This window comes from Talpa occidentalis, unplaced genomic scaffold, assembly GCF_014898055.3.
Source record: "Talpa occidentalis isolate TD23 unplaced genomic scaffold, MPIMG_talOcc4v2.1 talOcc4.9, whole genome shotgun sequence".
In the NCBI taxonomy this organism is placed as follows: domain Eukaryota; kingdom Metazoa; phylum Chordata; class Mammalia; order Eulipotyphla; family Talpidae; genus Talpa; species Talpa occidentalis.
The window spans coordinates 58,151,907-58,176,442 of NW_023605305.1; the positions used below are offsets into that span (position 1 = coordinate 58,151,907).

At 35.3% G+C, this 24,536-nt stretch overlaps 1 protein-coding gene across 9 annotated transcripts in view; it reads right to left on the minus strand.

The window, feature by feature from the left end:
* The window catches only part of UBE2U (ubiquitin conjugating enzyme E2 U), a 49,884-nt gene that overhangs the window by 11,822 nt on the left and 13,526 nt on the right, over positions 1-24,536 (minus strand). For 4 of the 9 annotated variants that reach the window (XM_037498704.2, XM_037498703.2, XM_037498706.2 and 1 more), the window contains 4 exons: positions 20,485-20,605; positions 15,007-15,055; positions 8,745-8,833; positions 2,507-2,588 (listed from right to left, as the gene is read on the minus strand). In XM_037498704.2, the coding sequence (XP_037354601.1) occupies positions 2,507-2,588; positions 8,745-8,833; positions 15,007-15,055; positions 20,485-20,605 (341 nt within the window). Of the gene's footprint in view, positions 1-2,502; positions 2,589-8,744; positions 8,834-15,006; positions 15,056-15,359; positions 15,487-20,484; positions 20,606-21,071; positions 21,248-24,536 lie in introns of those variants that run through there. The other 5 variants (XM_037498707.2, XM_037498708.2, XM_037498712.2 and 2 more) reach the window with 4 other exon arrangements.

A 24,536-nucleotide genomic window follows, 5' to 3' on the forward strand; every position in this document is an offset into this window, starting at 1 on the left:
GATTTTGTCTCTCCCTCTTCTCAGGCACTAATATTTACTGAATGGTATATGCCATATATTTTACATGTATGATTTCATCTAAGAGTTTGAATGCAAAACAACCCTCTAAGGTAGGTAATGTTATTTTCACTTAACAGAAATGGAAACAAGCTCAGCATAGGTAAGAATTTTGCCCATATCTGTCTGACTCTTTCACCCTGTAACCTCTGGAGAAATGTTTTCTAAGAATTTAATTAGAGCTGCAATAGGAAAAGCATGAATATCTGCAAACTTAACTTCATGAGTACTTACTATATGTTATACCTCAATTTAAAAAAATGGTTTTATGCTGGCTAATATGTAGATAATATTTGAAGCATTTCCATGTACTATTTAATCTTGACAACATTTTTGGGAGGTAAGTACAATTTGCACTACAATTTATCATAACTGAGGCACAAAGAAGCCAGGTAAGTTGCCTATAGACACAGTGGCAGGATTCAAATATAAGAAGTCTGACTCCAGTGCCCCTGTGCTTCAGCACTCCGCATTCCACCTTTTAACTCAGACCAAATCCTAACTTTAGACCACCAGCAAAGACCCTGCTGGGAAAGATATCCCAGGCAGAAGGCACAAAGTGGTGAAGAGATCTTATGTCCCCAAATAATAGTGACAAGAAAGAACTTAGTGTGGCTTAAGAATTAGGTCTTGATTGATGAGGGGATGGGAAGACAGTAGGAGGAGGGACTGAAGCAGAAGAGATAGCTCTTTTTCCTTAACACTATGCAGATGAAAGATTCTCAATTATCATTTTGTTTGTTTATTTAGTAGAAAATTTCAGTGCAAGGAAAATATTTTCAAATATAATAAACAGAGAGATGCATAATAGTATCACACTGCATATACATATGGACCAGTTCACTGGCATAGTTGCCCAAACATTTTCTACTTGAGTCTCCAAGAACTATTTTATTGTATCTCATGTATCTTGATGAATGAGACTTTCAATAATTACTTAAAAAGAATTTGATTTCACCATTCTTTAGATTTTTGCACACTCTATGCAGATAAATGTAATATATTTAAAAAAAATTATTTAGTGGTTTTTTTTTAACTGATCAACTCCAAAATTTAAAAGAAGCAAATATTATCTGATCTAGATGTATTCTAATCAACCACCAGATGGCATAAAGTGTGAGAGTTTTATTCTGACAGGGTCACCACACACATGACAATTTGACCTGTAACTTCAAAATCATGTATTTGGGGAAATGTCCTAGCACTCAAACAGCTCACGATTATTTCAGCCACATGTAGAAGTGAATGGAGAAGTTGAAAATGACATGGCACCCTCTACTTTTTCTAAATTTGGGGACTGGGATGCTGGTAGTACATAATGAATGAATAATCAAACATGTAAAACAAAACATTTTTGTTAAAGTAAAAAAAGGAAGTCATGTCAAAGAAAAATTAACCTTATATTCTCAGTAGATTTAATTACAAACAAAACTTGAATTGTGCCTTCAAGGGAAAAAAATATGCTTGTACTCTTTAAAATTCTGCTTAATAAAAAACTTTTCTACTGCCTATAATTCATTGTAAAAGCAGAAAAGTAGAGCATCTCTCTATTTTGGCTTAAAGTTGATGTAGAAGTCAACAGACATTCATCTGAAAAAAACAATCTGAACTATGATACTAAAAGGTAGGAAAGAATATTTTAAGAACCTTGATTTTTAACCAAATTGAAAACACAGAACATTTTTTATTTAACAGAATATTCATGCAGAAAAGAAGACATTTTGCCAACAAGTCAAAGAGCTAAAAAAATGAGATAAATGCCAAATGTAGGAACATCAATTTCCTTCTGTGGTGGCATATTCACTGAGAACTAAAAATACACATGCTAGAATAAATAACTACTGCAACCTGGCCAATGCCACAGGACTGAGGTGATCTTTGCTCTAGCAGGATCAAGCAGCAGAAAAACTGCCTTTAGGAGTAAAGACACCTTGACTGTAATGTAATGTAATATGGTCTAAGATTCAAGGATTTCTAAGATGCTGCAATAATTTATTTTTGCATTTTATTATATGTTTTCTCAAGAGGTTGAAAATATTTGGTTCCAAGTGAAAAGTCTGTGGAAGAAGAAAAGATATTTGGAACTACAAGAAAGATAAAAAGTTAACTGGGGATATATATACACAGCCCTCTTCTCCCATTTGTAAGCCATATGTGGATAAGGATAATGGGGGTGGGAATAAGAGAATTAATGAGGAAAGTTTTGTGAGATTTCTTCCTTGGGACTTATGCCTTGTCTTCATTTTTGGAAGTCAATATGTAGCAAACATATTTTTTTACCTGGAGTCATATTAAAGGGAAAAAAATGACACTTCATATTCTTATGTTTAGAAAAAGACATTAAGTTGTTGTTTCCAAAGGGTTTCTTCTGGTGGTCCAATTAGATAGTAGAAAACAGAATGATAGATAATTCAAGTTAGGATAATATAGTGAAGATGCAACTACTTACTTAAAATTCCATTCTTTAGCACATGTTTTCTCATGTTTTTTCAATTTAAAATATTCTTCAATGAAACTTGGATCTTTAAGCACTGAAATTAGAGTATTTTTTAAAAAGGGGCTGTGCATACATTCTTTAAAAGTAGTTTAAAGTTGAAAATAATTCACTTCTCATTAAGTTTATATGTGGTAATACTATGCACTATATAGTTCCAATCATCATAATATTCACACTTTCCAAATTTTTCTTTTGTTTGAACTTTGTATTACTGGATATTATTTGAAATAAATAGTGACTTTGAAACTTTTAATTATAATGATATTTGTTCATATATATTATTTGTAATAATGAAGAATGTGTTACACTAACTACAGGCAGCACAGTTTAATAAAATCCTAGTTCAGCACTTCAAATGGAAAATAAAATCTTGGAGCTGGAAGTGAAAGATCTTGATCTTTCACAAAACAAGATGCTCAAAATAGATGATCAGCATTTAAACGAATCTCTTGCTGAAGACAGAAAACTTTCCTCTTTGTTGTTGGGAGGCTGCCAGTTCCACTGATAGACAGTAAATTCACACTATCCTTCCTAATTTGAGTACTAAGTTTCCACAGGTTCTAGATGACCTCTGGAGCAATATTGAGTAAGTTCATCTCTCCCCCATGAGAGAGAGTCCTCTAATATTTGAAGACAGGACAGCTTCAGTCTTCAGCTTTTTCTCAAGACATGATTTTTTAAAATCCTAACTATCCTCACCATATTGGCATTGAGCTATGTTGATGTTGCCATTAAAGAGTGCATATAGAAGTAGCTCAGGATTTTGATTTTGTTAGAATAGTAAAGATTATTAACAGTGGGATTATTAACTCCCTGGATCTATGTTTAGATCCTCCATTATCTATCAATTCAGCTTGGATCTGCACTAGTATTTTCTGGAAATCACATTATGTCACTGGTTCATATGTTTGTAGTTAATTATAAGCCTTATGCCTTCCATCAAATTCACATAAAATTTATTGCAGATCTACTATGCTTAAGATATTGGTAGTTTTCACATGAAATACTATTATGTTATATACATACATATACACTATTCTTTATATCCATCCATCCATCCATCCATCCATCCATCCATCCATCCATCCATCCATCCTCTACCTGTCCTCTATAATTACCCTGGGTTTAGAGTCTTGAACAATTTAACCAACTGCTCTTTAACAGTCTTGCCCTTATCTGGAGCTTCTTGCTTAACAATAATTAATTAACCTCTTCTAACTTGATGAAATTTGTCATTTAAAGAAAAATTTTTAAATGAATTGCTCTCCATTTCTTCTATTAATATTACATGTCTTTCACTAACAATATTCCTATACTTTATTTCTTCAAATATACATGAACACACATACATACAAACATACATACATACTCTTATAGACTTTATTAATGTAGTTTTTTTAATTGGTATATGGTTATACATTCCTCCCTTGCATTAAGGGGAGTAAAACTGAGCTTCCCAGAGTTCTTAGTGAGGTCTCATTATTTCCTTTAGGTGATAAAATGACTAATACCAATAGAGTTTTCTTACTATATATTGGGAACTTGTAAAGGTACTTGTAAAGTAGGCATACAGTAGTTAACATTATAACACCCAATTTACAGATGAACAAATAGAAGGTTGAGTAATGTGTTCTCAATGGGACTACGCTACTACCTAGACAAAATTTACAATTTATTTGAAGTTTCTATTCAAGAATAATTGATTGATATCACTCATTTTTTTAAAAATCACCTTTCCTACATTTTCTGTTTGATATATATATGACAGTACCCTTCTTATATGTTATGAAACCCCAAATGGCATGGCCATCTTTCCTAAATATTCCCATCAATTTTGTTTCATTCATTCATTGCTTTTTCTAGTGAGAGATGAAAAATGCCATACTATTTGTACAAACTTTTAACACTTCCTATTTATTCTCTGTGTTTTTTTCACTCATCTGTCTCTTACCAGCTGACTAGCCTACTGTCTAGACATAGACTCTCAGAGATATTGATTGGAGGAAAATAATGATGGAATGAGGGGTGAGGAAAAAAGAAGAGTGAATTTTTGTCAGAAGTACTTAAAGTTGAAATTTCCCCACTATAACCATATCTTTTCTTTGTGACTGTATCTGCAGTAGAAAAGCATCATCTATTGTCTCTATAATATAGTTCTTCCTTCTCAGAATTACTGAGTATAACTTTTGCTTTGTTTTTTTTCTATGGCACACCTCTTGCTCAATATTTGTATAGGCTGTTCTAAAATGTTTTCCCCATGGCTGAGACTGTCACAATCAAAGAAATATAATAGTACACACGCACCTTAACATGTTTTATTTTCATACATGCTATCTCATGCTAACCAAAGGGGAACAAAAGTAGAATGGATGTTTTTGGTCAATGAGTAGAAATGAAAAATGAGGTACAAAGTTAGATGACTAACCTAAATTCATTTAACTGTATGTGGTAAAACTAGTACAGCATTATGGAATCTCTAACTTCTGTCACCATATTCTTCCCACTAGAGCCTTTCCAACCTTGGTTGCACATTGTAACCACACAGGAGGCCTTAAAAACAACTGCTGCCTGGTCTTGCTCCCAGAGATTCTGATGTAATTGTTCTGGGGATGTGCCCTTGACACGGGAATCTTTATAAGTTCCTCTGGTGGCTTGAATGAATAGAATTAGACAAACAGACAATATTGCCTGCTTATCTTGGACAACTTGCCCTACCTGCAGCTCAAAGACTCAAAGAATGAAAGTTTCTTGGGGTAAAGCAAGCCTCTCCATGATGTTACAGGCTATTTGGTCTGTCTTGATGATAGCAAACAAACATCAGGAAGCCTCTACTTGTTATTACAGGGTACACCGGTCTAAAGGGATTCTTTTCCTTGAACACAAACATTTCCTTATGGGGATCATATTCTGTCATTAAGGTGCTATTGCCCACAACAATATGTATTGGTTTGTTGTCTGCCAAACTTTTTATTTGCCATTCTATAGAAATGGATAGTGGATCAGCAGTACATTTCCCCATATAGTTGACTATAATTACGAATTGGTAATTATAATTATTGAAAAATATACTGCATATACTGCAGAATTTGAATCTAAGCCTCAAACTATACAGAGATAACAATTTTATCTTACATTACAGAGGCAGTATAGAAAGACAGAAATGAGAGAAAGAGCAACAATTGTGGAATCAGAGGATGTGGTTCAAGTCCTTGGACCACAGCCTACTTGTATTAATTAATTATAGTCAGAGTTATTGATCATTCACTATGTGCTAGGCACTGTTGTAGTTTTTCAACCCTATAAGATATATACTGTGATTATACTCATTTTACAGATAAAGGAACAGGGACACAAAAATATTAAGAAATTTACCCAAGGTCACACACCAGTAAATAACAGAGCCAGGATTAAAACTTGGTTATCTGGTTCCACAATTATATATTTATCAATATATGATGTTACCTCTTACATGTACAAGTGGTTAGGAAAATTACTTAGCCACTCTTGGTCTTGATTTTCTCATTTATAAAACAGAGTATATTAAGAATGTCTAGTTCACTGAGTTGATATACCACTATGTATGACATACATTAGGTGTTAAATAAATATGGGTTGATGAATAAGAGAAAAATAAGGTTGTAGTGACTAGAAAACATAATGCAGATTATAAATAATAAACCTACTATTACTATGACATAACTGACTACATGTAATTTGTGGCACAATAATATGTAAAAGAGTTAATATTCAGAACCAAAATACAACCACTCATTACCATTTGTAAAGTAAAAAGCTTATAAAATATGCACAGAATTTAATCATCTTTCCAGTATAAGAATGTAACTGTAGAAAATGAAGTTGTTAGTTTTTTCCCTTTTATTTCTGTTAGTTGAAGAAGCATTCTACAATCTAAAAGCTGCTTTATTATTACCAGAAAATTGGGGTATTAAAAAAGATAGTACTGTATCTCATTCAGCTGAACTATCCAAAGACAAAATAGCCAGCACCATATGTAAGGTTAACATTTGATTCTTAAAAATCAAGTATTGATTATTACTGAAGGAAAGCTCTTGAACACCCTTATAACAAATCCCCAGGGAAGAGGAGGCAGGGTGACTGAAATCTTGCACCAAGGGCTAGAATCAAAGTCTCAAATTCTTTTGGGCTAGAGGTAAACATTACCAGCTTATTGCCTTCACAAAGAGGGATGAATTACATACCAAGTTAGGGACAGATGTAGAAGCAAGAACAAAATTAAACATTTTGGTGTCAAACTCTTTTGAAGAAGAAACAGCAGTCAGCAGTGTTTCATTATTTCGTTTCATTTTAAAATTCTTTATAGCAAGACAAGAATTTCCAAATTTTCTTAAATATTGGCACGTGCTTCCATTATATTTTTCTCTTGCAGTTTGAAGTTTCTAAGTGCTTCTCTATCTTTAAATGTTATTCCATAAGGCACCATCCTATCATGATCCTTTTCTTTTTTGGTTGAACAAGTTTGACACTCAGACTTTCCCTGGTGTGTGCCAATTGTCTTGACACCATGCTAAGGGTTATCACCTCCTGGAACCCCTCTGAGTCATCAGTGCCTCATACATAGTATATACCCAAAATATGTGTTGCTGAATTGACTAGGCAACAACCAACCACAAATCTTTGATGCGAAGTAAACATTCATGTACTTTCCTATCAATAATAATAAAATTATTCCTACTGATAGAGCTGCTAAGAACTATGTTTCTTAAAGCACCTAAAACAAATTACTGGTTTTCACCATTAATCTGAGTCCACGATGTAGGTAATATGTATCATAAAATAATAACCAACATCCTGAAACAACATGTAACTTTTTAGGAGTTTTTGGTCTAACTCACTTTTTTATACCTCTGAAGCTTTACACTACCTTGTACTCTCATTTGTGCCTTCAAGCTAGGAATATTTTTGTGACATTTTGTTCTATTGAAACCAATCATGAAGCAATCACAATGATGAGATGAAATTTGATTGGACCACAAATTAAGGGTATGGTCATGGTGGATAGACTAGAGAGGAAGAATTCACAATGTTGTAGCAGGTAAAATCAACAAAAACTCAACAAGATTTACCAAGGGAGATAAAGAGGTCTAGGAAACTCCTGTGATTCTGATTTAGGCCATACATGCACTAAATGTGACCCACCACTAGGTTGGACTTAAAGGAGGGAAATAACAGAGGGAGGCTAGGTTTTAGGGCAAGATAACAAATTCACTTTGGGACATCTTAAGTATGAGATGCCCACACCGCCTTTAGGTGAGGTGTCCAATATACAGTTATAAATACCCATGCAAAATTTTGAAGAGGGCTTGCCTATAGATAAGGTTTTAGGAATTACTGGCAGATAATGAAAACCATGGTGTGGGTGAGGTTGCTTGAGACTGGGTAGACATGACTATATGAAGACGTTTTTGCTATGGTAAGCAGTAGAGGAGACCTTAGGGAGGAGGAGGAAAACAATGAATGCATGGTGTCCTCGCACTTAAGGGCATAGCTGATGAAAGTGCAGGTAAAATAAAGACTAAAATATAATCCCTGAGTCTGGGAATTAAGAGGTCACTAGTGACATCAGTATGTACCATTTCAGGAGAAGCACTAAAGCAAAGTCATATTTCAGTAAATGCGCATTAAACTGGATAACCTACTTAGAGCCAAATAATGAATTAATGCTCTAAGGTTTGAATAATTGGAACCAGAAAGTTACCCAGCTCTCCCACTATCCCAGTCTTTTTTTTTTTTAGTTCTTAATATATAATGGTAACAAATGATTTTTCCTTAGACTGATAAAATTTAAAGTCCAGGGTTCATATATTTCCCTGCTGTCTTTTTACTTACTACATTCTCTGGATTTGAGGATAATTGTGTTTGGAATAAAAAAAAAATCTCCTCCTGCTATGAAGGTTTCTTTCTGGGGTAGAGAAAGTAATACAAACCTCATAACATTCTGTTTTTTAACCAGACTTAAGTCCAGGGCTCCACACAAAAGAGGATCTAAATGAACGGTTGTTGAATGATTACCATATTGTGCCAACAGAGAAGTTTATCACCCTCAAGTGACAAATATGTGTCGATTAGTCTTTGAAAGCAAGACAAGCTGAGAAAATTAAGAGATTAATATATGACCAGAAGGAAATAGGAGAAGGCTTGATCAACTCACGTGCAGTTCTGTGATATCCTGTGGCTTTTGACGTGGCTATTTCACACCATGACTTATAGTAATCATAAAATGAGATTGTTTTAGTTGATCTGAAAATATAAATTAAAATCCGACAATGAGTAGTTTGCTTTTTAAAATTACTTTATCAGTGGGATTGTTTCAAATAACAATAACATATCATGAGAAAGCAGACTGATCTATAAATTCTAACATATGAATCTAGCATATTAATTTCTCTACTAATGTATGCAACTCATAAAAAGGTGCCCAAACCATCTTTCAAAAGTGTAAGATATCTGCTTTATATAAGTAACATTATAAAAGGATATTAAATTAAAGCATTATGCTCCTAAATTTTCTTTCTAGAATATACAAGTTCCTTAAATTTCTATGCCAAATTTAGTAAAATATCACCTTTATTTCTTTTTTACTATGAGGAGAAATACACCACCAAGGATTGAGGTTATTATTTTACTTTTACAGAATAGGGTCATTTTTAGAGAAAAAGACAACTCATTTCTAATATTGCTGCCTGCATCTTTCTTTTCTTATGCTAATAGTACTATATGCTAACAGGAGAGCAAAGATTGTTATAAAATATTATACAGAAACTATGAAATTTCTCTTAGCTGCATTTCAAATTTTTTTTCTACAAACTTTTTGAACACAGAGATTCTCAACACTTTGTGAACAAAATATTACTTTGGGATATTTTTCAGACATGAGAAATCACCAATTAGCTAGCTTAAAAGATGCTTAAACATTATATGTAAAAGATGTTATGTCTGTTTGCCAGTATAAATTCCTAGCTCTTAGGAGAACGAAGCAACTTTTCAGTGAGAACAAAAGCCAATTATTTTTATAAGTAAATCATAAGTACCTTAAAGTAAATATTTGACTCAATTTTGAAATTAATGGGGCAACATCTACAAGTGTTAATACATTCATTTATTGAAATGATAACTACAGACACCCAGTTTTAAGACTAACATTTTTCAAACATGTTATTACTTTTGCAGTCACACTTAAGTAGAAATCTGAAACTTGGTGAAGATAAATTAATCACTTCTATTATTGCTTCCAGAGCTCCATGTAGTGCTTTCCACTACTAAATGATATACTAAACTAATATTAATTTGCCAATGAAATGTTTCGGCATTTGGCAATGGAGGCAACAAATGAAAGGCTGCATTATATCTCTTGCATGAAAAAGCTTGTGATCAATTTGCTGTCACAGATCATTTAGCAGACAACAATGACCCAAGAGGAAGGAAACTGTCAACACACTGTCTCGTGAAAAAAAAATACACCATCTTCAGGCACAATCGTCTTCATTGTTTTTCGCCCGTTGACGATGACCCATGACCCTCTCCCTTCCCAGTGGTGTCCTGTTCTGTTTCAAACTGTTAGCCCTCGGGGCCTTCTTTTTTTTCCTCCAGAATAATTAAAAATATTTTCCTAAAAGGTATAACTTTAGTATAGTTTCAATATACAAGCAGACTGTCTGAAATATTTGGGAATATTGGCATTTTCAATTGTATAAAAACAGCCACCCTTTAAAATAATAAACACCTATTTCACCATTGTTCAGATAAATTACTGTTTACAAAGCCACATAAAGTTCAAGATTCATGTGTTCACAGTTTCAGCCTACAGCTGGAATTTAGTGTTATCATTAGTATTGTGAATATGAGAAAGCAGAAGATATAATTTAAAACTGGACATCAGTGCTTACTATTGTGTTGGGAAAAAAAGATATAAACCTGAACTGCACATAGAATAGCTTTATATATTATAATAATAAAGGATTACATCATTTAACACAGACATTTGGAGTCTAAAGATACTTCTTTGTGGCAGTAAGAGAAAAAAGAAATAAAAAGGCTGCAGGAGGGAGATATGATTTTATTTTGAACTTAGTGGGGAAGGAGTCAGTTGGGGTAGAGGCCTGAAACAAGGAAAGAGGCCCTCTTGGCTAGGGGAGCATCTTCCTAAGGCTCAGATGAGAAGGGTATGGTATGTGCATATGTGCAAACAAAGGATGTTGGGGAAGAGATGACAGTAACGAGATACTGACCAGAGTGGAGGGTTCCAATTTCAGAGGAGTTGAAATTTAAAAAAAATAAGTGAAACTGGGCAATGCAGGGCTTTCAGATGTCGGCAGAGAATGGGTGTGAGTCACTTAAGAAATCTGACTGATTAGGTGAGAGAAAGAGCAGTCAGAAGTTCTCGAATAAGGCAATTGTGAAATCAGTGTTTGGGTAAAAGTTGTTTCTGGTATTAGTATGCAGGATAGATTACATGAAAGATTAAATGCAGGTGGACCGATCAGGAAATGCATACAGTCATTTAGGCAGGAGATACTGAGAGTTATGCTAAGGTGGCAGCAAATACTCTGAAGGGGAGATGAATCTGAGGCACTCTAAGAACTAACTGGACTAGTTGTTTAATAGGGTGTGGAAGGTGAAGAATCTAAGGGTCAAATATTCTTCAAAAGCCCAGAGGATCAGTTAGTTTTGCTATTAATAGAAAGCATCTAGAGAAACTGAAGTAAAATATGAGTTTAATTTTAAATGTGGCTTTTAGGTGATGACCTTTAGGAGTGTGATTGTGAAACTGGGACTGGAAATATGAGATATGGGTCAAATCAACATAAAGGTTGATGATAGATAATGCCATGAAAGCAAACTCTAAAAGTGTAAGTAAATGTTTTAAAAAGAGTAGAAATCAATTCATAGCTAAAAGGAGCCAGTAAAGGAAATAGAAAAGATTATTAAGGAAATGATGCAACATCCCAGCCATCACCAAAGCCTCAGGACTAAATCTCCAAATGTCTCTGGAGAAGAACTGGGTGCAGGGGGTGAGAGGATTCATCAGAGACAGAGTGGGGAGCAGGACAGGCAGATCTACTGAAATACACTGCTGAGGGGAGCAACGGGCAAGACAGGAGAGGTCTGTTGAGCCATATGGGGGTTAGCTCTCTGGCCAGGGATTGAACTCCGGCTGTAGTGGTGATAGTGCTGAAACTTAACCCCTAGGCCACCATGGAGGCCCAGAGACAGAACTTTCTGAAGTAATTGTGACCATTCAATGATATCAAACATGAAAGTTCTAGGTAGGGAGAGTAGCACTCTTCAGCACTGAGTGTCAGCTGATCTCATCAATGACCTTAGCTAAGTATTGCATCATTTCTCTCCTGAAAACTCAAAACAGTTTCCTAGTTATTTTTCTACCTCAGTCTCTTCCTATTCTAAGTCATCATTGCACTGCTTGAAAACCAACATCAGTTATCTAGTTCTGTAGGATTAATTGCCTTCAAATAAGTTCCCTATCATCTAGCCATTTCCATTCTTTTCTTCCACCATTCATTTGCACATTCAGAGGGCCCATCAAATGTAGCTTCCTGGTGATCATGAGTGTATCATAATGTAATATTACTGTATCCGTGAAAGCAGTTCCATTAAAGATTATTTTGTCTATGTGCCTATTAAACTCTTACTCATCAAAGTTCTGTCCAATAACTATTATGAACATTTGTAAGCAAGTCTTTTTGTGAAAATGTATTTTTATTCCTCTTAGGCAAATGTGGAAGAGAGAAGTATAAGGCAGGTGAATGTTGGATGTTAAAAACATGGATAAACAGGGTCTCCCTGGTGGTGTAAGGGGTTAAGACTCAACCTATGAAGCTGTCCGCAGCCTCTGCAGCACAAGTTCCATCCCCGGCCAGGGAGCTACCCACATGGCACAGCAGACCCCTCCTGACTTGCCTGCTGCTCCCCTCAGCAGTGTTTCAGTAGATCTTCCTGTTCTGCTCCCCACTCTGTCTCTGGTGAATCCTCTCACCCTCTCGAGCATCTGGCCTGTACCCCAGTTCTTGTGTGAATAAATAAATCTTTTTTTAAAAAACATGGCTAGACAATATTCCAAACTGGTTGTGGGTATGTCAAATGGTACAACAATGTGTGCAGTGATGTAAGAGTTCCAGTGAGTTCAAACCCTTGCCAACAAATAGGATTGTTATTTTTAGTTTCTATTGTGCTCTTCCAGTCTCCCATCTCAGTGAATGAAAGCAAAACCCTTCCAGTTCAACTGAAAATCTAGTGATAGACCTATATTTGTCAAACCCACATCCAATCAAATAAAACCTAGAATTCATTGACTTTGCCTTCTCTTCTCCCTTTTCCACAGTTATGCCCTCAACCTTCACCTGAACCACCACCATCTCTCCCATGCTCTACTAAAATAACCTCATTCTTCTGGCTTTCATCTTAGTTCCTTCCCAAAGCATCCCCCCACACAGCAATTAGAGTAGTCCTTTACAAATGTAATATTTTTTAACTTTTAATTTTAAGCAATTCTATGACAAACATTCTCATAGTCTATATTTATGCACTTGTCCGAGTATATCCTTAAAGATAAATTTCTAGAAGTGGAATTGCTATGTCCAAGTAGGCCTTGCGTTAGCACTTTTAAAGTGTAAGGCAAATGTTATGCTATTTTCTGTCTATAACCCTCAAGTTTTGCCTTGCATCTGCCCCTTTAAATTATTTAATAACCCACCCCCACCACACATGCATATTTATTATTTGACCTTTTAGGTCTCTTTTCCTCTTCTCTGGATTATTTAGCAACCTTCTCCCGTTCTCCCTATTATTTAGCAACCTTCTCCCGTTCTCCCTCTGATTTTGTATCTCAGCTTCTGAGCCTCTTTAGTTGCCCTTGGCACTTGTGATTCATTTTCACTTTTTGTCCTGGGTGTCAAAATACCTTCCTTTGGGCCAGAACACAGGAAGTATGCCCCCTCAAACCTCCATACCTGGAATATGCTATTCCCTCTGCCTGGCACAACCTTCCCCCATTGTCTGCAGCTGAATTTCTATTCTGCCTTTAGAAAGTATCTCAGGCAACACTCCTCCTAAAATCTGAATGGCACTCCCACTCCCAAGATTTAGTAAGACATTTCTCTTTCTATGCTCTTCCAGCGTCTTGATCTTATCTTATATTGTAAGTATTATTGTAGTACAACAACTAACAGTAATAGCATCTCTCTTTAAATAATTTTGTAAGACCTCATTGTGGCTGCTCTATTTAAAAAATAAAACCTAGATATAACTTAACTTAATCCCATGACAACTATACCAGAGGCAAACATTAGAATTCATTAATAACAAATTACAGCCTAATATATACTAGGAAAATGGAATATCATTGAAATTTATATTTTATGGCTTCAACTGAGTCCTAGAGATTTCTCTAGAGATGTCAGACTAGCACTAGGTGAGTTCACAAAGCAGACCTGAGTTTTGCTTCATTTATGCTTGGTTTGGTTCAGAACCTACTGAAACTGGTACCATAAAAGTTCTTCTGGTCTGCCTTATTAGTAAACACGGGCATTGAAACTTTGTACACCACTAACAAAAATAACTTTTTAATATTCCAGGGACATTCATGTTTTACAAGTGATAAAACAGTGTTTATGCATATTCAAGAACTACCTCAGTCAATTTGTGCCAACTGCTTTTCTCCACATTGACAAATTGAAGGGTAGCAATGTCCTCTGTTGAATCCCAACTTAATGAGCTACTCATTAGATTAAGCTTACTTTCCTCAAATTTTCTAAAACTGTTTCACAAACTGAAACCATTTGAGTTACTAAATTTTATTCACATTTTATAGAGGACCAGTCAAGGAAACCTGGGCTGAACCACGCATTAATTCAACAATAGTTAATTGGCTGTTTACTACATGTGATGTATTATCAAAATAAGGTTGATGCAAATATTCAAGAAATTAAATGCTGTGGGATCATATATGCTATTATAGACTTCTACCTTGTTCAGGGGTTCAAGACTGAATTGATGCCATTCTACAAGACTGTCTCCAAAGTGCACCATGGCTTCAGCCCCACTTCTCACCACTTCCCTCCAGAACATTTACCTTCTTCTAAGTTGGTTGGATTTTTTTTGATCTCTAATCTATAATGCTGATAACTCATTTTTTCCATTTTCAACAACGAAAAGCAAAAATTAAAAGGGAAGGCAAGTGTATATAGTTATGCTCAAATTTAATTCAATAGCTTAGAGAGAATTCTCCATATTCTTCCTGAAAACATTTTAAAAAATACTGGAAAAGAAAAAGCTATCTACTTTCTTTTTAAAGTTAAAAAACTGAAAATTCAATTATGATAAAAATTGTAAGCAGTTTAAATCAATAGTGTTTTTAGAAAAAATATTGACATAGAATTGTATAAAGAAAAACTTACTTGATAATTTTATCTGGCTTTTTAGGTGTCTTAGGGCTTTCATCTTTCACTGTAAAGAAAAATGAATGGATTTTGGTTTAGTTGGAAGACTGAATATATGAACTTATGTGTACTCTTTACAAATCTTCAAAAATAGTAGTAAAGGAATAAAAATAAGATATAAAGTCTCAAGGAGAGTAAAAGAAAGATGGTGAGAAAAAAATTCAAGATGGGAAGCAGATGTCAAGTAGTAACTGTCTTAGCAAGCCACAGCAATTTGAGACCTAACTACATAATAGAGAAGCCAATAAAAAGCAAAGAGATTTACACTTCACAACTTGAGAAACAGTTTAGGAATAGGAGATACCAAATACCTTTGAAAGATGAGAGGTACAGCACAGATACCAAAGACATATGCCCTCATCCTGTGCAACCAGATGACCACCATTGCCCATGCTGCGGGGGGAAACTGAGCCAGACAGACCCAGCCCTGGAAGATACCTGGTACAAAACAGAAAAGAGTATGGGAAGGGATTGAAAGTAGGGAATTGATCAAATAATTCATATTCAATAGAAGATCCCTTACTCTCTCCCATTTACCAGCTCCCAGAATGTAAACAAGTGCTTTTCTTTCTCCAGGCACAAGGTAGAAGATTCATTTCAGGAGATATCATTAAGCTTAACTAAAGGTATGGCTAGGTCCTTACTGAAAAATCCTACAATGATACAAAACAATCCATCAAAAAGCCCACTTTATATTCAAAATTTCCATTTTTAATGTACTATGTATCATAAATACAAGATATGAATGGATAGTTAAAGATCACTACACCCTAATGTCAATATCTTGAAAGGCAACAACTAAATAAAACAGGCTGAAAAATTGCAATGGAAACACACTTTTCTGGAAATCTTCCAGAATAAAGAGCAAAATGAAGAGATGAATAATAGGAGAAAATAAATTTTAAAAATTTAGAGGATAAGATCAGTAGACCCCAAATATCCAAATATTTGTATATTTAAAAGAGAACAGGAAAATGGAGTGAAAAGAAATTATAAATCACTTAAGAAAATTTTCTAAATTTAAGGGATTACAGCTTGTAATTTCAAGTCTAGAAAATGCTGTATGCGATGAATGAGGAGGAGGGAAAATACAAAAACCACACCAAGAAATAATCAAGACATTTCAGATTCTTGGGGAAAAGACTTTAAAAGCTTCCAGAATGAAAATAAATCACATGTGAAGAAATGGACATCTGAATGAAATCAGACTTCTCAAGAACAGCACTAGAAACTAGAAAGTAATAGGGTCTTTACAATTCTGAAAGAAAATTGTTTCCAACTAAAATTTAACCAAATTATGAACAGGTGACTGTGGAATAAATACACTCTTAGGGCCTTAGAGTCATAAAAGACTTAGCTTTCATAAACCAGGAAGCTCCTGGAAGCTATCTCCAGCAAAATGAAGGAGCACGCCAACCAAGAGGAAAAATGAGGGGTCAAGCAGGAGCTCCAATCCCAGAAGTAGGCATAAGAGCCTTCCCAGAATTCTAGGAGAGAACTGCCACTTCAGAACCAAAGAGGATGAGGACCACAAGAAAGAAGTCTCCACAGTGGGAAATGTACTGGCTGAAAACCTGAGGGTTATTTTAAGTGTTGCAGATAATTTAGGGACAGAATAGATGGTAGGAATTTATTTAAAAACAAACAAGAAAATGAAAAATATGACCATTTGCATAAGAAAAGAAAAATAATGTTAATGGTTCATATGTGATGAGAATTTACTAAGTCATATTAATGTAACCAAACTTTATTAGGAGGAAGTATGGTTGAAATGGCAGTATGAAAGCTAGATATTTGTACTTCAGAAGAAGCCTGTAAGTAATTTCTTACTGAAAACTCCCAAAATGTTAATATAGAATAAACTTAGAATTCTGGTGGTAAATTCCAAAAGAACCAGTCAGATGTGTTGACAGCTGTTAGTGTTTTTGGGGGTGGGAGGTACTCAGGTCTAAGGTCTTATATCTCATTAATAACCAGCTTGTATTATTTATCTTTTAAAGTATGAACATACATTTCTTTGATAGGAAATATATACTTAACAATTTTAGTCAAAACATGCAATTTAGAGACTTTTCAAAAAGGTACTGGATTATCTGGTGCAATGAAATACAAACAGAAAAATAGGAGTTTGTAACCCCAGCTGATACACACACACACACACACACATACACACACTGCATCCTATTAAACTCAGGTTTTCCATATGTCCTGACATCTGCAGATAATAGGCTAACAGTAACAATACTGTAACATCAACAACAAAATTGCATTTAAGTGATGGTATGAAATCTCATGTTGTTAGCTTCTGCACAGTGAGAGAAGTCATCAGTAAAATATAAAGATCCCCAACTGAATGGGAGAAAATATTTGCACATTATACATCTGACAAGAGGCTGATATCCAAAAATCTTCAAGTAACTCAGATAACTCAACAAAAAGAAAACAAAGAACCCAATCAAAAATGGGAAAAAGAGCCCATAGACACTTCTCTAAAGAAGACATACAGATGGCTAACAGGCACATGAAAAAATGTTCATTGTGACTTATCAGGAAAATGCAAATCAAAACCACAATGAAATACCATTTCACCCTACTTATAAGTAAGGGGGAGAGGCTATAGGTCATAAGGAGAAGGAGCTACCAGGATATGGGAAGGTCACTGGGATCTTCACCAACTGGGTTTGAGCTCACAGCTTGGCACATTCTTGTCAAAAAACCTAGGTAAAGACCTAGCTGTTCAGGCTAGGTGTTAGGGAAAGGTTGGAGAATAAGAGGCATTTGCATGGTTGCATACCAAATATCAGGCTTAGACTGAAGATAGCTAGAGTAACTCCAGACCACTGATTGAGAGGAGGAAAAAGTCCCCAACATATTCAAGCTATGTTCTGGCACAAAGCAGGGCCAAATCTTCATATTCTGGACTTCACTGGCTACAACCTAGCAGACTACTTCAATATTAGTTCTACTTCAGGTGCATGGGGCAACAGAGAAGAAATATTCTTTTTCTACAAAAATTTCCTTTCAGTGTTTGAAGACAGATTTTACAATTGCCTTTATCTTTTCTACAATTAGCTAAAGATACACAGTTTCTTTAGCCACAGGAAATGTGATGTCCCAAACTGAGCATAATGGTTTTACAGATGAGGGCCCACTAAACCAGAGCAGGGTAAAGCACATGCTTAGTGGAGGAAAATTTTTCATTGTGGCTTACATTAACTTTGTGATCAAATCACTCCCCGAGAATGTTTTTGTAGATTAGATTTCTGCTATCACGTCAGGTCCCTTCCATTCTCTACTTGGGAATTTTAATTGCTTGATCCCAAGTGAATGACTTTATGTTCATCCCATAAAACATGGGGACACAGTGGAAGTGGGGATGCCTGGCAGAGACACTGATGCTGCTTGCTGTCTGTCATCTGTGCTACCCCCACCATCACTGATCCTGGCTTCCTCATGAGAAAGAGGCTGTGAGGATCAAATGAATAAATGTTCGTGAAAGTACTTTGTAAACTAAAAAGTGAAATCAATACCTACAGCCAAATACTATGCTGGGAACAGAGGATATAGTTCTACACTAAAATTAGTGTTACAAGCTCGCTACCCCTTGAGTTTCTAGTTTATACAATTATCAGTTCCAGTTTTCTGTTATCTAAAAATGTGATAAAACTCCTAAGCTTTTTCTAGTTCTCTTGGTTAATATTTTGCATGTATGTCAGAGACGATTCTTGTGGCATTTTAGTGGAGATCTTTTCAAGCTGTAACAAGAAATTAGTTCTCATAGGGTGACAAACTTAGAATGAGCAAATTGTACTTTTTCAGTTCTCACTCATGGCAGCAGTCTCTGTTGTATGGGGGTATGTTATTTTCTTAGAAAGCTTCAGAAAATCGTTCTAGGCTACCACTCCCAGTGCTGCTGAGATAGCAAGCAAGCTGATAACAATTTACTGTCTTGAATTTCCACATATTTCACTAACATAACTAAAGAATAGAGTGAAAACCAACCAAAGTACTATTTGCTTTGTTATTCATTTGCCAGGTGATTTTTGCAATTTGGGCAGCTTTCATGTCTGGTGATAGCAAAACTGAAGAAATGAAAGAGTGAGGGATGATGTCTACCTGACAAGAGGACAAAAGATAGGGTCAACTTCTCTTCAGTTTTCTTCTCATCCTTTCTTTGCACAGCAAAAACAAAACCTATTGCTTATAGAATTATTTACTATAGAAAATTCATTAAAACCAGCTTTTAAATTTTCATTCACCAGAATGTGGATATAGCTCTGTCATAACTTTGATTATAATTGTATAGTAGGGCTCCCTGAAAGATTAAGTGATATGTATTGTTCATCCTTTCATTCCACAAATGTTTACTAAGTGCAGAGGATAAAATAGTAGATGCTATAGTGTCCTGATAGGTCGGAAATGTGGTCAGAGTGAAGCAGTGTGGCTCCTCTGTATGCAAACCAGTCTCAAAACTGTCAGGGAATGTTTGAGGAACTTGAGGGCAATTGCAACGTGGTTGAAGACACTGAAAAAGATGCCTGACCACTGCCACTTCTTTTGTATCAGACCCTTAAGCCCTGTGGAAGAGAATCTTTGAACTTGGTCACAACTGTACAGATCTGGTACTAGAACTTGCAGGTTCTAGAAGAGGATTGGAAAAAGGAGACAATGGACAGCTCTTGAACGAGCAAGCACATGAGAGATCAGTTTGGTGGAGTGAGTCTGAATAACACTAGCCACTAGATGAGGCTGCTCTAAGAAAGAGAGGCAGGACGAGGAAGGAGGAGGTGGGGCAGGGTACAAAGAAAAGAACTCTGTCACTATGGGCACAGCCCTCATTTGTGACCAACTCATCTTGGCATAAGGGGCCAATGACCTTGTTCTGCAAACTGCACAGAGAACACAGGAGCAATGGTGCCATAGTTATGGAGTTAAGATGGCAGGATGAGAATAAGCATATCAAGGGTATCAGAAAAACACTTGTCAACAGAGCAGAAAGATTGACAAGTTTCAGGTGCCATTTCCACATGGACTCTTAGAAGGAATACCTGGGGGAGAACTCACCAGAAAAAAAAGAGTATTTTCTAAATTAAGAGGAAAGGAGTCCTGGATCAATAAGATCTAGGTAGTGCAGATAAAATCTGAGAAATAGCTACCATAGATCAAAGAGTTAAATTAGGTGTTATATCTTTATAATCAATATCATCTAGCCATATGATCATAACATTTAAAGATAATAAATTTATGATTTTTGATAATTTTTCAAAAAGGATCATACTGATTGGCTCGACAAGTTCAATAAGAGAGGTCTTAATATGACTGCATTATTGAAAATAGATACATAAAACATTCCCCTATATTAGCTGTTTGCTAGATAAATTAATTGCTATACATGTATAATTAATAACTTGCAAATAAGAAGCAGGTTCTTCTCACATTGTAATGGCTGTTGGAAAAGTTTCAGCACTATTAGTCTGTACTTAGATTCATCTTTAGTCAATATTTTGGCTGCTTCCAAATTCACTGGATTTTCTAGCACTGGATTAGAAAGCATAACCTACAGGAAAACACAAAGAACATAGAGTTTATGCTGTAAATTCTTTCTTTGAGCAAAAAGACAAACATTCAAGAAGTATTTATTAAATACCTACTATGTATCTAGCTAGAGATAGAGTCAAACAGATATGGCCCCTAGTTTCAAAAACTGTGGAAAAGTTTCCAAATTTATTAAAGGAAACATATTTCCTTAAATGTTAGTCAAACAAGAAATTTTCAACCTGAGTTATCTATACATCTTATTTTGGGGTGAAGATAAAGTGTGTTTGTGAAACCATGAATATTTTGTGTATTTAACTTTTTTTTCTGAAAAGGTCCATGTTTCATTCTTTCTTAAATGTATCTATCCTAACAGTTAAGAACCAGTGAGCCAAACCACATTTTTCAGTGTATATTATGGTAAGAGTTATTTATTAAAATGAAGGGTTTATAGTATAATGTTATTTTCATATAAAAATCATACTTACATTTAACTCAAACTCTGCTAATCGGTGACCTCAGTCATCCCAATGCCTATGGGATGCAAAAGTATTTGCTGGTTTTGATGTCAAATATACAGGATGTCAAGTGGGGGAAGATTGGGTGAAGATTGCATAGGCCCTTCCCATACATTTCTTTGCAACTTCCTATCAATCCATATTTAGTTTACCTTGAAATAAATATTTTTAAATTGTATTTTTTAAATTGATATCATAGTGGCTTACAACACTATGTATGAGTTAGGGGTGTAAGGGTCACCTCTTCTGATGTTTTATTATATCATACCTACTGCCAAAGTCCCAATAATCCTCTACCATAGTTCCTTAGATTCCTCCCTTTGTTTCCCAACCCCACTTCCCCCGACCGGTCCCCTCTGGTAGCCTCAATTCTAGAGTTAATTTTGTCTGTTCTTTTGTTTTGTTTCTTTCTATTCCACAGAGGAGTGAAATCATACAATATTTGTCTTCCTTCTTCTGACTTGTCTCAGCATAATCCCCTCCAGTTCCACCCATGTTGTTTCAAATGAGAAGATTTCTAATCCATCTTGGTTTTATACTGTACATTCATGAGCCAAACAATAGGATCAAAGTAATTTATAAGTTCCTTTTGTAACTTATTCCTTCCTATCACATGAATTTAAACTGAATTTATGTGTAAAGAGAACTAAACATGAGGAAACATCAGAACACTTCCCCTAAAAAATGAACACATTTTAACAGGAGATCAAATTTAGATCACAGATAAACCAACTCATATATTAAGGCTTGTGAACACTTCAAAATCCCTCCAGATCTATGAAAGATTAATTTGGTGTCTGCAGTAGTTTCCTATAGCTGCTGGAACAAATTACAGAATTTAGCAGCTTAAAACAACACAAGTGTGTTATCTCACATTTCTGCAGGTGGGAATTCTGGGGCGGTTGGGTTGGTTTCCTCTTTTCCAGATTTAGTAAGACTGAAATCACTGGCTGTACTTTGATCACAGGTTCTAAGAAAAGTCTGTTTCCACATTCATCCAGGCGTTTGTTAGCTGAATTCAGTCACTTGCATTTGTAGGAGTGAAAGCCCTATTTCTGTGCTGGCTGTTACCTAGGGGTCACCCTCAGAGAGACCACCCATTCAAGAACTCTCTTGCTTGTCCTTACACTTGGACTCATACATCTCAGAGGCAACAAAGGTGTGGAAACTCCTGCTCATACTTATCTTTCTGACCTCCCCTCCTGTCACATCCTTTTCTCCTTCCTTCTACTGTATTTCTCAGAGTGACTCCTCAGTCATCCCTTTGATCGTTAAGGGTTCATGTGATTACTTTTGGGCCACCATGCGCAGAATTAGCATAGCCTTCCTATTTTAAAGTCAGCTGACTAGTAGCCATAATTCCATTATCAAAATTCTTTCACAGCAGTGCTTGGGTTAGAGTTTGTTTGAATAACCAGAGGATGAGAATAATAGGAGGCAGTGGGGACATCTTTAAATTCTACCTACCATGTATCTTTGCATCTGGACAAAATAGGTGATAAATCATAACAAACTTAGTAGTTCTGCCAGACCATGATCTTGTTTATTTGGCACCTCAAAATTAATATTAGCCAAAATTTCAAATGTTTCTTTTATAATTCATTATGATTTTGAAGGTTATAACATACTAACCTGGCTGTATATTTCAAAATACAGCCAAAATAATACTGACCATAATTCCTAAGTGTAGACGCAGGTCAAAGTGGATAACTGTGTCTTCAGAGTCATGGAAATGATGGCAAGATTTTGCAATATTCTCATGTCTATTACTTGAAAAGCACAAGAATATTCTGTTGCTATTTGAATTTCTTGTTTAGAAAACACATTGGACAGTATTTCCAAGAATACTGAATTGCTCAAGTAAGGATTCAGTGGGGGCTGCACTAAATATTTCAAAGTTGGTGGAATGCAGATGAAACATCTTTAAGAGCAAGCTTTTAGTCTTTGGCTGGAGAGATACCCTTCCTCAGGCAGAGACATCTGGTGAAGTTTATTCAATAGTCTTTGCGTTAACTGTGCCAAAAAGCCTTCTCATATAAAATGTATACAAGCTATTAAGTTTACTTAATTATTCTTAAGAACTGGAATTGAAGAATATTTTTAAACACACACACACATATATATAAAACTCTGCTAAAATAGTAAAAAAATAAATGTCTGACATTTAAATTAGCCATGTGATAGGAAGAAACAACTCTAAAGGGATACTTCTCCAGTGGATAAACAGAAATTTTGAAGCATTAGTAAACAACTAAAACAGCAGGTATGTTTTATTATATCCAGTTAATTAAAGCCCATAAATTCAGAATTCATCCTTTGGATGGGTGTTAATATTTACCTTTGCAGTTGAGCAAGTGTTTGAAGAAATTAAGATTAGAAAAAATTTTGGAAGAGATGACTAGTATATTTAGACTTTAAAATATTTTAAACACCATTTTCAAGTGTCACCCTTCGAAAAACAGTGTAGTAATTATGTTTCTCATGTTATCAAAAGGACAGTCTGCATGTGTAATGTAGGCTCTAGCCACATATGGGCAAATATTATTACTTAAAATTAGATACAATGAAAAACTCAGTGTCCCTCAATTATAGTGTTCAGTGTCCCTCAATTATAGTGTTCAGTGGCCCCAGGTGACTAGTGGCTACTGCATAGGTCAGACTGGACATCTCCATCAATGCAGAAAGTTCATTGGATATCACTGATCTTCAAAGGTTTATGATAGTACAGAAAACAAATAGCAAGCATTGTCAGAAGCAAATGATAATGTTGAACATTTTAAGTTGTGAAATCACTTGATTCACTTCTCTGAGGAAGGCAAGGTTCATGAATGAAGAACGATCTATACCCATGTGTAGTATTATGAAGTTTGAGGCCAAAAGAAAACCTAAGAATAGTTCTAGAATTAAAATAGTTTCTTCCCTCTTTTCTAAAATACGTATTCTTTGGTTGTGAAGGGTGTTAAATAGGAATTTCACTTTAAAACAATAGCCGTTGTAATTCAAGTTCCATTTTTATAATATTTTATTTTATATAATTCTTACATTATTTTTCATTTTTGCACAATGTATGCATTTTCATTTTGGTTATATTCCCCATACAATTGCACCGCCTCCTTATTTTGACCCTAGTCCTTCCTCTCCCCGCTCCCCCCCTTCCCAGTCTGTCTCTGGTTTACAGTTGCTTGTTGATTTTGATTTTTACGCAGCAATCACAAAAGATAAACACATGCAGTTTGCAGCAACATGGATGGAGCTAGAAGAGATCATGCTCAGCGAAATAAATCAGAAAGAAAAAGAAAAATACCGGATGGTCTCACTCATAGCAGGAATTTAGAAAACCTAAATAAGGGACCAGGAAAAAGACTAATTAATACAAACTAAAAATCAAGTTCCATTTTATAGTTGTAGAAATGTTATTGATTTACTCAAATTCTT